At 45.7% G+C, this 13,829-nt stretch overlaps 1 protein-coding gene across 3 annotated transcripts; it reads right to left on the reverse strand.

The window, feature by feature from the left end:
- Nucleotides 1–88: 88 nt before the first annotated feature.
- nrd1b (nardilysin b (N-arginine dibasic convertase)) lies at nucleotides 89–13,385 on the reverse strand. 3 transcript variants are annotated; one of them, XM_013135083.3, is made up of 29 exons: nucleotides 13,324–13,385; nucleotides 11,940–12,155; nucleotides 11,570–11,816; nucleotides 10,698–10,779; nucleotides 10,425–10,578; nucleotides 10,237–10,310; nucleotides 9,861–9,956; nucleotides 8,843–8,965; nucleotides 7,653–7,710; nucleotides 7,471–7,544; nucleotides 7,284–7,353; nucleotides 6,718–6,916; nucleotides 6,447–6,560; nucleotides 6,219–6,323; nucleotides 5,616–5,739; nucleotides 5,259–5,345; nucleotides 5,037–5,156; nucleotides 4,650–4,701; nucleotides 4,387–4,537; nucleotides 4,043–4,170; nucleotides 3,746–3,908; nucleotides 3,513–3,544; nucleotides 3,095–3,233; nucleotides 2,943–2,990; nucleotides 2,788–2,840; nucleotides 2,379–2,462; nucleotides 1,646–1,853; nucleotides 1,358–1,447; nucleotides 89–1,120 (listed from the first exon to the last, which is right to left on the reverse strand). In XM_013135083.3, the coding sequence occupies exons 1-29, from the start codon at nucleotides 13,347–13,349 to the stop codon at nucleotides 878–880; spliced, it is 3,360 nt and encodes a 1,119-aa protein (XP_012990537.2). In that variant the 5' UTR covers nucleotides 13,350–13,385; the 3' UTR covers nucleotides 89–877. The 3 variants fall into 3 exon arrangements, with proteins under 3 accessions (XP_012990537.2, XP_012990538.2, XP_012990539.2); XM_013135084.3 differs by lacking the exon at nucleotides 13,324–13,385 and adding an exon at nucleotides 12,973–13,081 and having other exon boundaries at nucleotides 878–1,120; XM_013135085.3 differs by lacking the exon at nucleotides 13,324–13,385 and adding an exon at nucleotides 12,973–13,075 and having other exon boundaries at nucleotides 878–1,120; nucleotides 11,940–12,175.
- Nucleotides 13,386–13,829: the final 444 nt, after the last annotated feature.

Here is a 13,829-nt window from a genome sequence, read left to right on the forward strand (position 1 = left end):
TTTCAGCGCCCATCTCTGAATGGGTGTTAAACAGCATTGGTTATCAATAATTCATGCTGTCATATGGAAGAGAAGACAAAACAAAATATAGTACATTGACTTTTAATAAATATTTACATTACAGATGATAACGGGATATCCATTAAAACATGCCAGTTGTCCAGTGGTCTTCAAGGTAGGGCTCAAATGTTAAATCTACATCATACACAAACAGTTAGCTTTCCCTTTTTGGCCAACAGACTCAAGTTCAAAGAATACATTGGAAACTAATCTGAAATGGTGTGACATAGGCTGCAAACTCATTCCCCCTCAATAAACGGCCTGTTGACCAATCTGATGTGATTCGTCAAAACGCCAAATAAATGTAAAAAATATCAGACTCCTCGTCAGACCGTAATGACAAACACATGGACTTCATTTGTCCACAGACTGAATCTTAGTCTGAACATTGTTAAGCTGTTAAGACATGAGTTGATGCGTGTGTGATGTGAAGTCCACAGATGATGTATGAAAGATATGACATGATTGAATCCCTGTGGTGGTTCCACTCACTGCCTGCCCTCTGGGAGGCCTAACCCTGAGTCATTTACAGCTACCACTCAACCTAAAACAGTATTCGCCTTTTCTAATCATCCAATGACTGATGAGAACAAAAGGAAAATTTATGAGCTCTCGACCAACCATGGTTCTTTAACAGTGCCTGCCCCCTGAAATCTCTGAAATCATTGGATGAGGAGAAAGAGACGGGTGGGAGAGGAAGAGGGACAGAGACAAGCTTCCTTTCTGAAGTTGCCAATGCATTCTGTGGCCTGGCCCGATCAGTAGTCCTGAGCTACTGACCCCCCTCCCCAGTCTACTTCTGCTTTGTGGAACCAATTTATTTGAGTACTTTGTGGTAGGGGAAGAGAGTGAGGGAGGAAGTGAACTTGCGGATGTCATCGATGAGCGTGGCGTCAGCCAGCAAGGGCGAGGTAGGCAGGAAGGTCAGCTTGGACACTTCTCCATAGGAGGAGGTCATCGGGGCGTGGCCTTGGCCCTCTTCGCCCTCTGCAGGGGTGCTGTTCGGGTCACAGCTGCTCTGGGCCGCCGGCGTGTTCTCCTTCTCTCCAAAGCCTACCACCTGTATGGGTGTTTGTGTGTGAGATGAGTGTTACAGTGAGAGCGAGGATGTGTACGTGTGTGTGTGTGTGAGCGAGATTTACAGTATACTCTGGAGGCATTGCAAGCGGGATTAAACCAATTATTTTATAGTAAAAAGCAAAGGGAACAAGGTCTCCATCCATTCAATGGGGAATTGTCTGTGCTCCCTCCACCTTACAAGTACACACGCGCACGCACACACAGGTGGCAGACTCACGTGCACGCTGAGTTTCCTGCTGCCGGCGTCTCTGTGCTCCATGAACCAAGACACCAGCTCTGCTTTGGTGATGTGTTTCAGAGCCTCGACCTGCCGCCCAGAGGGACAGGTGGTGTCAATACACAAATTAACTTCCCTCATTATCTCCATGTCTTACCCAGGCTCCGCAGATGTCAGGGAGATGACCCCTAACACACACACACACACACACACACACACACACACACACACACACACACACACACACACACACACACACACACACACACACACACACGCAGCCGTTACCTCTCTGTTGAGGCGGTTGAAGACGTACTGCTGGGTGACCACCTCGAACCAGTTCCGGTCCACCTCCTCCCCCAGGTGTGTGTCCTCGCACTCTTTGAGCTTGATGAGAGCCGTCACCTGGGTCTTGAAGGCCTCGTCCGTCAGGTTGGTTATCTTTTCCCCAAAGTTCACCAGGAACTCCTCAATCTTGGTCTCCACGTAGTCCGTGCTGGGAGGCAGAGCGCAGGGCACCAAAGCGTGAGAATAGCTCATTTGCATGATTAAAAGACATCAATCTCCTGAAAAAGGCTCATGGTCTGTCAGTAGCATAAAGACTCTTCAGCAGCATATGGTACTGATGCCTTGTAATACTCTGCTTTGAAAGGAGATTTTTCTATATTTTCCCCACTTTAACATAGACAGTTGAAAACAGTGGGAGAGGCAGGCAGCTGGACAACAGCAGTAGGGGTGGACTACCAGGATTGACCCGCGATCACCCCAGGCGCTGTGATACAACGTCATCACATTGTGACACACTTCTACTACTCAACTACGGAACTATCCGACCCGAACAAGAAGCTACCATTGTTCTCTGCTGAACTGCCCCTGACGAAACGACACCGGTCAGTGACTCGAACAGACAGCTTCCTGCATGACTGATGAATATTCCACATCTTTCTACGGAGTCATTTCAACGACGCGTCCAGAGGCGGAGATACAGGAAGCCAGTGGCAGATGTGAGCTGGTGACTTACTTAAACTTTGTTGCCTGAGTTTCCACTGTGACGGAGAAGCCCAGGACCCCAGAAGTGTTTCTGCAGGTAGGGTACACGTGATACCTGATGGGTGAAAGGTCAAAGGTCAACACCAACACCATCTGCTCTTAGCTGGATATGGGGAATTGGGCAATGATGCTCAACAGGCCGGCCAAGACTCCCCTTTTGGCTGCGGGGGTTTGAAATGGGGCAAGAGTAAACAATATGGAATTACTAGATACAACAATTAACCTATTATAGCAGCACCAAGTGAAAAACAAGTAAACTGTGTTGCACACATATAAACATCTTTAAACATTGTCTAATTTATCATTAAGGCATCAATTCAGGCAATTTATCATAATATTTCTGACACCCAGCAATTTTCTTTTATTAGAATAAAACCGACCCTAGAGTCTCCTTGGTCCTGAGGAAGTCAAAGCAAGGTTCCTCCATGTGCATCTGGAGATACAGGAGCAAAGACAGCACTTGACTGATCCATTCAGAACATCACACAGTCAATCCCATAGTATTTCTTCAAGCAGCTTTGGCTTCAACACTCACCACTAGTAACTCCATCAGTGTATGTTCTCTGAGATTCTTCAGCCCTGACTGGAGGATAGGAACAGAGAGATCATATTCTGACATCAATGAAATCAATTAATTAAATTAGAGGCTGTGGAATGTTTTCTGAATGCGGCAGGAATGCTGGGTACCTGGTAATAGACAGTAACTTCAGAGTTGGCGTCTCCTTTGTTGAGGGACATGACTTTGCAGAGGTGATGCTTCTGGGGAAGCTCCACCACTCTGAACAGCACAGGGACCTCTGCAGAGAGACGCTTGAACTGCAGCTTGCTGTAGAGTGCAGAACATTATTTAATGTACATGCTAGTCATTTGGTCTTATACACAGTGACTCATCAGTGCATACAACTAAAGTAGATAAAAAATAAATAAGTATTATCTTTGGCAAAGACTATGTTGGTCAATAATCATTCATTAAGACATTGTTTTTCAAGAAAGTATATAATTGTTGTTTTTAATGCTTACAAAAAACAATGATATATATTTTTTTTAAAGAGTAAAGATATGTAGGCATAACACTTAAGGAAAATAAAAGTTTGAGGATACTTACTCAATAAAATACTGCAGAAATTCCATTGATTCCTGTCAGGCAATGAGTGATTACAGAATTAATATTAGCATGATTAGCATAACATAAGGTTAAACTAGCTTGGCTGACAACTGTTGGGATCTCTAAATATGGTTAAGCCAAACAGGATTTAAATAGGAATGAAACAGCAATACAGAGACTGTGTCCCCCACTCTGCAGTTTATTCTGTATTTTGTATTCACAAAGAGCCTCACAGTGCTGGTGAAGTTTCCCTGAACAAGCCCCTCAGCGTAAAGCTGGGCTTTAAGGCCGCTGACAAAGGTCATGAGGTCATCCACCGTGAGGCCCTTCATGATGGCCTGGTACTTCTGGATGACCGACCAGCGACAGTGTTCCAGGATCAGCAGACGCACATCTCTGAGGAAGAGAGGGAGAAACCAGATCGCCGTCATCTATTCAGCTCCCACCAAGACAATGGCTGCTGGAACTTGCAAAGAAAACAGCGAGCGTCGTTACAGGGCTCAGGGGTTACGGACTGCTATCCCACTCACTTGCCCAGCCTCTCTGGCTTGATGAGTATGTTGAAGTAGGTCTTTTTCAGCTGCTCAGAGAACATGGCGAAGACACCCGACTCCGCTTTGAAGTCAGCCAGGTGGTCAACTATCAGGTTCAACAGCAACTAACACAGAGACAGGAAGTAGGTGGGAAGAAGGTGAGCTTCAGGGCTGGCTGAAGCAGGGGCACATTCATTGTAGTGAAGGAGTGCTTTTATAGACCAGGGTTGCATGACTGGACAGAATGAGTGCAATGCAAGGGGCAGCATGCAGTGCGCGTGTAAACGTGTGTGTTAGCGTGTGGAAACGTGCGCTAGCGTGTGGAAACGTGCACCACTCACAGGCAGCTTGTGGTTGAAGCCCTTGACTCTGATGACAAGGCCGTGCTCCCCGGCGATCAGCTTGTACTCCAGCTGGGCCACGTCAGCCTCATATGCCGGCTCGGCCAGGTTGTGGGCCAGGATGTTGACAAACATGTCAAACAGAACCAGGCTAAAGGGGCACAGAGATGACCTTCAGAGGCCTCACCCAGGAGTCACGGGGAACAAGACAACGTAAGAATATCAAAGACTAACTTCTAGAGCCAATAGTATCAAATACTAACTTTTCTGGGGATTTCTGAATCTCTGGGGACAGGAGGTTGAAACGGACATACGCTGGAAGAAAATAAGAAAAGTACTGAATCATTAAAACAGGATATCATTTAAACATTCTTGTCTTATACATCAATAAGGATACAATCACGTGTCACCTAAATTGCTTAACACTACCTAAGTAGCCTAACCCAGTGGTTCTCAAAGCTCTCCTGGGGATCCCATCTCACAATTATATTGTAGCCCTGAACTAGCTCAACGAAGCAGTTAGTTGACTGGTTGACAAAGCTGTGCTAGCTCTGGAATACGTCTAACACGCGGAACATCTGTGGGTCCGGAGTTGAGCTTTAAGAACCAGTGGCCGAGGATAACATTGTTAACCTATTAAAACACTACACCTTTAGGTATCTTGAACTTATTATCCTTCTTGAACCAGAGACAGCCTCTCTCGCTGTTCACGATCCGGACTGGGATGTCTGTGTCTGGACAGTCAGATGGTTTCAAGGTGAAATCCGTAGCTAAGGAAACCAGACAAGGGATAGCAATATGAATATGGCAACAAAATAAAGAGCAAACAACAAATGTTGCAGAGTGGGTGTGACTGGGACGGTACTACTGACCAATGAACTTGTTCTCAGCAGGCAAGTGAAGGTCAGGGTTGAGGTCAAAGTCTCCAGCCCAGCGCTGTTTCCATTCCTCAGGGATATCTCCAGTGACAGAAGAACAGGACACTCAGGTTAGGGCCCAAATTGCAATCTACTCCCATTGCTTTTGACCAGGGCCCAGAGCACTCAGTCAGGCCAATACCCACATAAACATTACACACGTTATCTAATTATAACCTGATAAGTGGTCAACGGCTCTAGAATGTTCTAAATACTAAGAGAAATTGATAAGAATGATTGTGGACATGGTAAATAATAATTGCGTAGTAGATGGTACTGAAATGACAAATGCTCTGCACACTCGGCTCTTACCCTCGACCATGTAATTGGTGCCAAACCACTTCTCCTTAAGGGAACAGTTGCCTTCATGCTCCGGGGACAGCAGCAGCAGATTGGCCCGCTCTGGGGTGAGCATGGCCAGGGCCGAGGAGATCACCTGGAGACAGGCGCACGGGGGGGGAGACAGGCGCACGGGGGGGGAGACAGGCGCACGGGGGGGGAGACAGGCGCACGGGGGGGGAGACAGGCGCACGGGGGGGGAGACAGGCGCACGGGGGGGGAGACAGGCGCACGGGGGGGGAGACAGGCGCACGGGGGGGGAGACAGGCGCACGGGGGGGGGAGACAGGCGCACGGGGGGGGGAGACAGGCGCACGGGGGGGGGGAGACAGGCGCACGGGGGGGGAGACAGGCGCACGGGGGGGGAGACAGGCGCACGGGGGGGGAGACAGGCGCACAGGGGGGAGACAGGCGCACAGGGGGGAGACAGGCGCACAGGGGGGAGACAGGCGGTGAGGTCCCTGACAATTGCAGTAGAGGCGAACTATCGAGAGCACACTTATTGTTGTAGTTTTTCTGTTTTCAGGTATGATTAGAGATTATGCAATTTCTGCTTAGGGAGGGAGGGAGACAGTACCTCTGGGTTGTAGTCAAACATGAGCTGGTCTCCTGTCAGGAAGTCCTCTTTGGGGAACAACTGCATGTTCTCGCAGATGTTCTCCACGTACTCTATGGGGTCAGTCTGTGGCAGGATGGAAACTTAAGAGTCAGAGGTCATGGCAAGAGGGCCTTACTTACAACGCGCTTATGGCGTGTGTCATGTCTGAAGAAAGCATGTGATTATAGTGCAGGTTTGTGACGGTACCTGCTCCTGGTAGTGGAACTCATTGGCTTCGATCTTCTGAATTTCTTCATAGATCCTCTGCTGTGGACCCAGAGTCTGGAGCATCTTCATATACTGGAAGACCAGGTGGACCACCTGTACAGAAAAGCTATGACTGCCTTGTTCACACCGCACTCTGTGTTTGAGTATTAGCACATGAGTGACAGCGTGCGCGCACGAGCGTGCGTGTGTGTGTGTGTGTGTGTGTGTGTGTGTACAGTATGGAACAGTGTGTCCGTGACTGCAAGCTGACCTTATAGAAGTTCTGGAAGCCTTCGTCAGTAAGCGTGATGGAGATGGAGAAGATGGAGTAGGTGGTGTTCTGGTCAAAGCCCGTCTCACTGTTGCCTCCAAACAGAGCCAGGGCCCAGCACTTCTTCCTCAGCAGGGACAGGATGCTGCCAGTGCCTTCGTGGCCAATCAACCAGGAGATATAGTGCAAGGGCTTCACCCTGCGTGGAGACACCCAGACAGACCAGGACTTAGACTGTACAGCACTAAAGTCTGCCATTTGGATCTATGGACACACAAGGCCTTGATCTCAGCACCACGGGTCTTTCAACTGTCCAGAAGTAGCCTCCTAAAGTACTTCACCACCACGCCGACAGACGGAGAGTGTTTCCTGTGACACATAGATTTGTCTGACTTCCTGGTTGAGCGAGCGCTGTGATAAGGCGCGGCGTGGAACACGTTTTGTACGGATGCATGGCCCAGTCTTTGCTTCACCAAGGCCCGCTGGGAGTTGCAGCAGCGAGACGCCTTCTGAGAACAACTTGGAAACTTCATGAAAAACATTTTGAAAAGTCAATAAAAGCTCACCTGTACTGCTTGCCCTGAGGGGGCAACGCCCAGGTGATGGTCAGAGCATGTACCTTCCTCACAGGGATAACTGCAACGCAACGCAACACACACACACACACACACAATTGAGGAATTGCTACACTCAGTAGCTGGGCACAGGTGGAATCGATGACACATACAGTACACATTTTCATGTAAGGCATACTTCTATAGAGCTTGTTGAAGGCAGGTGTGTCGAACGGCTCCTGGAGGTCAGAAAAGTCAGGTCTTGGTTGACCACTGGAGAAACACACAAAAACATTTCATTTCTATTTGACAGTGTTTCTAGTGAGTGCATGTTTGTGTGCGTACATGTGACCATGTGTGTGTTTCGCTTAGTGTACTTACTTGTTGGGCACCTTGCTGAAGATCTCTCTAATCCATTCCTCCAGTGTGTTCAATGTCTCTGAGAGACACAAGAGCAATTTGAACCATGTTTATTTTAGGAACAGCTACAATCCTCGTCATTTCAGTCCAGTAATTACAGTCACCATTCATTTTAGTACGCTGATGACAATTCTCACTCATTTCAGTCAGCAGAATATAATTAATCTCACTTGAATCTCACTTAATCTCACTTTGCGTGAAAAGAGATACGTAATGTTTGGCTGGCTACATTAAAACTGCACAGTGAGGTTCATGTAGCTCCATTAAAACTGCACAGTTAGGTTCATGTAGCTCCATTAAAACTGCACAGTGAGGTTCATGTAGCTCCATTAAAACTGCACAGTTAGGTTCATGTAGCTCCATTAAAACTGCACAGTGAGGTTCATGTAGCTCCATTAAAACTGCACAGTTAGGTTCATGTAGCTCCATTAAAACTGCAGTTAGGTTCATGTAGCTCCATTAAAACTGCACAGTGAGGTTCATGTAGCTCCATTAAAACTGCACAGTGAGATTCATGTAGCTCCATTAAAACTGCACAGTGAGGTTAATGTAGCTCCATTAAAACTGCACAGTGAGGTTCATGTAGCTCCATTAAAACTGCACAGTGAGGTTCATGTAGCTCCATTAAAACTGCACAGTGAGGTTCATGTAGCTCCATTAAAACTGCACAGTGAGGTTCATGTAGCTCCATTAAAACTGCACAGTTAGGTTCATGTAGCTCCATTAAAACTGCACAGTTAGGTTCATGTAGCTCCATTAAAACTGCACAGTGAGGTTCATGTAGCTCCATTAAAACTGCACAGTGAGGTTCATGTAGCTCCATTAAAACTGTACAGTGAGGTTCATGTAGCTCCATTAAAACTGTACAGTGAGGGTCATGTAGCTATATTAAGGTTGCATAGTGAGGGTCATGTAGCTATATTAAGGTTGCATAGTGAGGGTCATGTAGCTATATTAAGGTTGCATAGTGAGGGTCATGTAGCTATATTAAGGTTGCATAGTGAGGGTCATGTAGCTATATTAAGGTTGCATAGTGAGGGTCATGTAGCTATATTAAGGTTGCATAGTGAGGGTCATGTAGCTATATTAAGGTTGCATAGTGAGGGTCATGTAGCTATATTAAGGTTGCATAGTGAGGGTCATGTAGCTACCTTTGGACTGCACAGTGAGGGTCATGTAATGGGCGGAGTAGTATCTTTTCCAGAAATCTCTGAGACGCTGATAGGTGTTGATATTCCTCTCTCTGGGCTCGTGCTTCAGGGTCTGAGCATTTCCTGGGGAGGGCAGGATAAGGACATATTCATTATTACAACTTAAATGTTTTAACAGTTAAGTTCATTTAACCGTTATTAGGAATGACTGACACTGTACATATTGTCATAGATTATCTATTCCACATACAGCTCCTTAGGAAAGTATTCAGACCTTCATCCTTTCCACATTTTGCTGTGTTATATACTTAATTAAAAATTTATTAAATACAAATAATGCCATTAATCTACACACAATACCGCACAATGACTAAGCCAAAACAACTTTTTTAATGTTGTACCAAATTACATTCAGAACTGAGGAAAAAACTCAGTTCTGAATGTAGTCTATAACACAACAAAATGTGCAGAAACTGAAGGGGTTTGAATACTTACCAACGGTCCATTGTGTTGCCATCCTAGGATCATGCACTACTCCTCAGGCAAAGTCAGAACTTATATTATTCAAATACAAAATACCATAAAATAAACATATTGTAATATAATATTTTTGATGTACAAAGATTACTAGACTTTGAATGTTTGTTAAGCAAAGAAAGCTGTTAAAATCCAGTGGTAATGGGGTGGCACATTCTATCACCACTGGACTAGTACTGTCCTTCATCACCACTGGATTAGTACTGTCCTTCATCACCACTGGACTAGTACTGTCCTTCAACACCACTGGACTAGTACTGTCCTTCAACACCACTGGACTAGTACTGTCCTTCAACACCACTGGACTAGTACTGTCCTTCAACACCACTGGACTAGTACTGTCCTTCAACACCACTGGACTAGTACTGTCCTTCATCACCACTGGACTAGTACTGTCCTTCATCACCACTGGACTAGTACTGTCCTTTTACAAAGTGACAAAGTACAGACTCTGAGACAACACAGGTGTTTATGTTCTTACCCCAGCAAAACTTCCCCATTGGATGCTTGGGCTTGGCCAGGCTTCCGAACAACATCTCCTTGCGGTGGGAGTCTGATGGCCGAGCCAGTTGGTATTCTGCACATCCAAGGGAGATAGGAGGCATGGGCAATCCATGAGAGGGAAGAGGTGAGAGAGAAAGAGAGACAGACCGAGAGCTGTGACTAAGGATGTAAAAAGGCTCTAGATATAGGGGACGGGGGTACTTATAGTTGTCTCTTTCTGCCTTGGGTCGCCCATTCATGTCAACCAGATTAGAGCATATGAAGGAGAAAGGGGAAGGAGGCCAATTTGACAACGGAGACTTGGCCCGTGATTTCTTTAATCTCCCTCCTACTAGATCTTCTCCCAGACTCACCGCTGTCCACTGCCTCCACCTCTCTGTCAATGGCATCTTCAATCATCAGGGGGCATATGAAGAACTGGGCCCATCTGAGGATCAGCAGAGAGTCACACAATGACAGATTAGTCTGACACAGCGGCGGATTATTGCTATTGTGAATATTAAGTTAGAATTAGACCTACTCTTGAGACAAAATGCCTCACCTGTCAAGTGCCTCGCGGAAGTACTTCCTCTGGACATCGAATTGGAAGATGGTCCGCTCACAGTCGGTGGAGGCGTTGTCACTGCCGCCGTGCTTCTTCAGGAAGGCATCAAAGCCGTTCTCAGCAGGGTACTTCTCACTGCCCATGAACACCACTGACAGGAGGAAAAACGAGAGAGTGGACGAAAGGAAGGAAGACAGACCAAACTGTCATTTAGTGGTAGTTTTCAAATTAAGTTTTAGATTGAAAATGTCCTCGTCTAACAGCACTCACTGTGCTCCAGGAAATGGGCCAGGCCTGGAAGGTCCTCCGGGTCACTGAAGCTCCCAACACCAATACAGAGAGCAGCTGCAGACTGGATGACAATGAAACATCAGAACACGCGCTCATAATTATGCAACGACCATGCAAGCACACACACCCTCACTCCCTCCGTACCAGAGCAAAGCATTAGCCAAGTCCTGTACCAGATGTGTTAGCCGAGTAATGTACCAGAAAGTAGTGTTAGCCAAGTACTGTACCAGAGAGGAGGGCTAGTCTAGTACAACAAGAAGGAAGTGTGTGTAGTACTGTACCAGAGAGGAGAGCTAGTCTAGTACAACAAGAGGGAAGCGTGTGTAGTACTGTACCAGAGAGGAGAACTAAGTCTAGTACAACAAGAGGGAAGCGTGTGAAGTACTGTACCAGAGAGGAGAGCTAGTCTAGTACTACAAGAGGGAAGCGTGTGAAGTACTGTACCAGAGAGGAGAGCTAGTCTAGTACTACAAGAGGGAAGTGTGTGTAGTACTGTACCAGAGAGGAGAGCTAGTCTAGTACTACAAGAGGGAAGTGTGTGTAGTACTGTACCAGAGAGGAGAGCTAGTCTAGTACTACAAGAGGGAAGCGTGTGTAGTACTGTACCAGAGAGGAGAGCTAGTCTAGTACTACAAGAGGGAAGTGTGTGTAGTACTGTACCAGAGAGGAGAGCTAGTCTAGTACTACAAGAGGGAAGCGTGTGTAGTACTGTACCAGAGAGGAGAGCTAGTCTAGTACTACAAGAGGGAAGCGTGTGTAGTACTGTACCAGAGAGAGCTAGTCTAGTACTACAAGAGGGAAGCGTTTGTGTAGAACTGTACCAGAGGGAAGTGTTTGTGTAGTAAACCAACCTGTTTTTCGGAGCTCCCCAACTTCTGTTTCCTTTCTTGCTCCTCATCCAGCTCCTCAAAGTCACTGTCGTGCTCTTCCTCACCATCCTCTTCCTCCTCCTCTGTGCCCTCCCCTGAATCCCCCTCTTCTTCATCTCCCTCGCCTGATGCTGCCTCTTCCTCATCCTCTCTGCAGGCGTCCTTGCCGTCTGCTCCGCTGAAGTCTGAGATGAGAAGAACCCTCAGGCCATTGTTCAGCTTGATATACCTGGCGGGGGGAAATTAAACATTTATAGGCAGTTCCAATTCATAACTGGATATCATCAGCACTCTGATAATATGCAGTTATGCAGCTATATCTGAAATCAGATATTTTGTTCCTTTCAAGTACCTGTACTTCTTGGGATCGCTGGGTGATTTGTTGATCTGAACGTCTTCCTGGTCTTCGTCAGCTCCTGCACCATCCCCTGCGGCCAGCTCTCTTGGCTCAGCTTGAGGCGGCGGAGGTTCACCATGGTCTGGGCCAGACACCATCCCAGGGCCTCCTGCTGCTGAACTATTCGCTTTATTCGTCTGTGGCATTTTTACAGGGGCAGCGGTTTTTGCACTGAAACGTCACAGAAAAGCCTTAGAATACAGAAACATTAAAGTGAGAAAATTAGCATCCTAAATCAATACTTATGTATCACCTTGCCTTCTGATAGGCTAGGGTGAAGTTTCACCACATTGCCTTCTTTCCACGTGATCTACAGGTAAAGGCAGGTGGGTCTACTAGAAAATGATAAGGGTACTACTGACCACTGGCAGGTGAGACGTTGTAAGTCACTGTTATCACGGGCAGGTGGGATGTTGATAAATGATAGTGGCCAGAGTAATTGGATTGTAGCTACTTCCACATAAACAATTATGTGGTGGGATATTACCCTAGTTACCTGTAATGGTAGCTGCTATTGCTAGCCGTAGTTAACACGCACGTCAAAGAGCACAGCAAGTTGTGTAGCAAGGCAAGCTAACTAGCTAGCTAGTTGTACTCTTACCGTTAGCTAAACTTTATAATAGTACTCTGACAAGATGAGAATGTTAGCTAATTAGCATAATATTCCAGTGACACGCATTGGCAAAATGATTATTATGAACAACTACGCATGGTCGGTTCATTATTAGCAAAATAACAAATTTCAAGTCACCAATGAAACCACAACGTTGCAGGAACCAAAGCGCTAACGTTAGCCAGCTAGCTAAATTAGCATCACATACGGCTTTCAGAGTAATCCTATCCGGCTATTGACAACCAGCATAAGCAGAGAACTTGCCATTCAATTGTCACATTTTTAGAACAAAAAAACTTATTACAAACGTACATAACACCGTGTAGTTAATTAACATTAGATATATTTCTTATAAAACATCTGTAATTTACTTACCTTTTTTCTATCCGATGAAAGTTATCTAGATAGGTATAACAACCTCGCTAGCGAACCCAACCGACAATTTTGTGCAAGACACGATATGATTGGCTGGGAACAATTAACAGAGCAACAACGTTGAAACTGATTGCTTCCAACCGATATTTTTGACAGAATCCATTAGTGGTTAGTTAGACTGGTGCAAAACATTTTGGGGAAGTAAAAAAAAAGAAAAAAGAACGCTACGCAGATGAGGTGTATGCAGCCGAATATTTTTTCAGAGATCCTCAAATACAGATTAGATTTTTTTCAACACGAATCTATACACATCCTTGATTGATCAGTAATATGTCCTACAACTCTACTCACCACAAATTCCCACAACACCAATTCATGATTATTTTCCAGGCGTGGTATGAGAGGATAAGTAAATAAAAACAAACAAGCAAAATGCACTTCAAACGTGCGCTTGACTGCACTTGGCTCTTTCTGTCTGAAACAGACTAAGCGTCTGTCACAGTAGTATTTGATTTATATGTCAATAGAATTCGAATTCCATTATTCTACCATGGAAATAGAATGTCATGTAAAACACGTTCTAGGTTAGTTGCTGCAATGACTCAAGGCCCTAATCTTGAATTGGACTGTAATTTGACAAGACAAATAATTCAATCCTAGAAATATTGGTGGAACTGGATTTTGACAAGGCCTACATATTATTCCGCTGAGTCAATGTATTAAAGTAGAAATTAATTTAATACGAACGAGAGTAGCTTTACGACAATATAACAAATATAACCTGAGCATTATAAGTATCAAAAATACCTTTACTCTGTAAATATGTTGCAAGAGCAAGGAGGCATGCAAGAGACAAG

This window comes from Esox lucius, chromosome 8 (assembly GCF_011004845.1).
Source record: "Esox lucius isolate fEsoLuc1 chromosome 8, fEsoLuc1.pri, whole genome shotgun sequence".
Lineage (NCBI taxonomy): Eukaryota > Metazoa > Chordata > Actinopteri > Esociformes > Esocidae > Esox > Esox lucius.

Bases quoted from the DNA above. Each gene is read 5' to 3' on its own strand.
- nrd1b (XM_013135083.3), bottom strand. From the start codon at position 13,349: ATGAATTGGTGTTGTGGGAATTTGTG. The intron at 10,579-10,697 runs GTGAGTGCTGTT...TCCTCCTGTCAG, and splicing joins GGCCCATTTCCTGGAGCACA to TGGTGTTCATGGGCAGTGAG. The intron at 5,740-6,218 runs GTACTGTCTCCC...GCCTGTCTCCAG, and splicing joins TGTTTGACTACAACCCAGAG to GTGATCTCCTCGGCCCTGGC.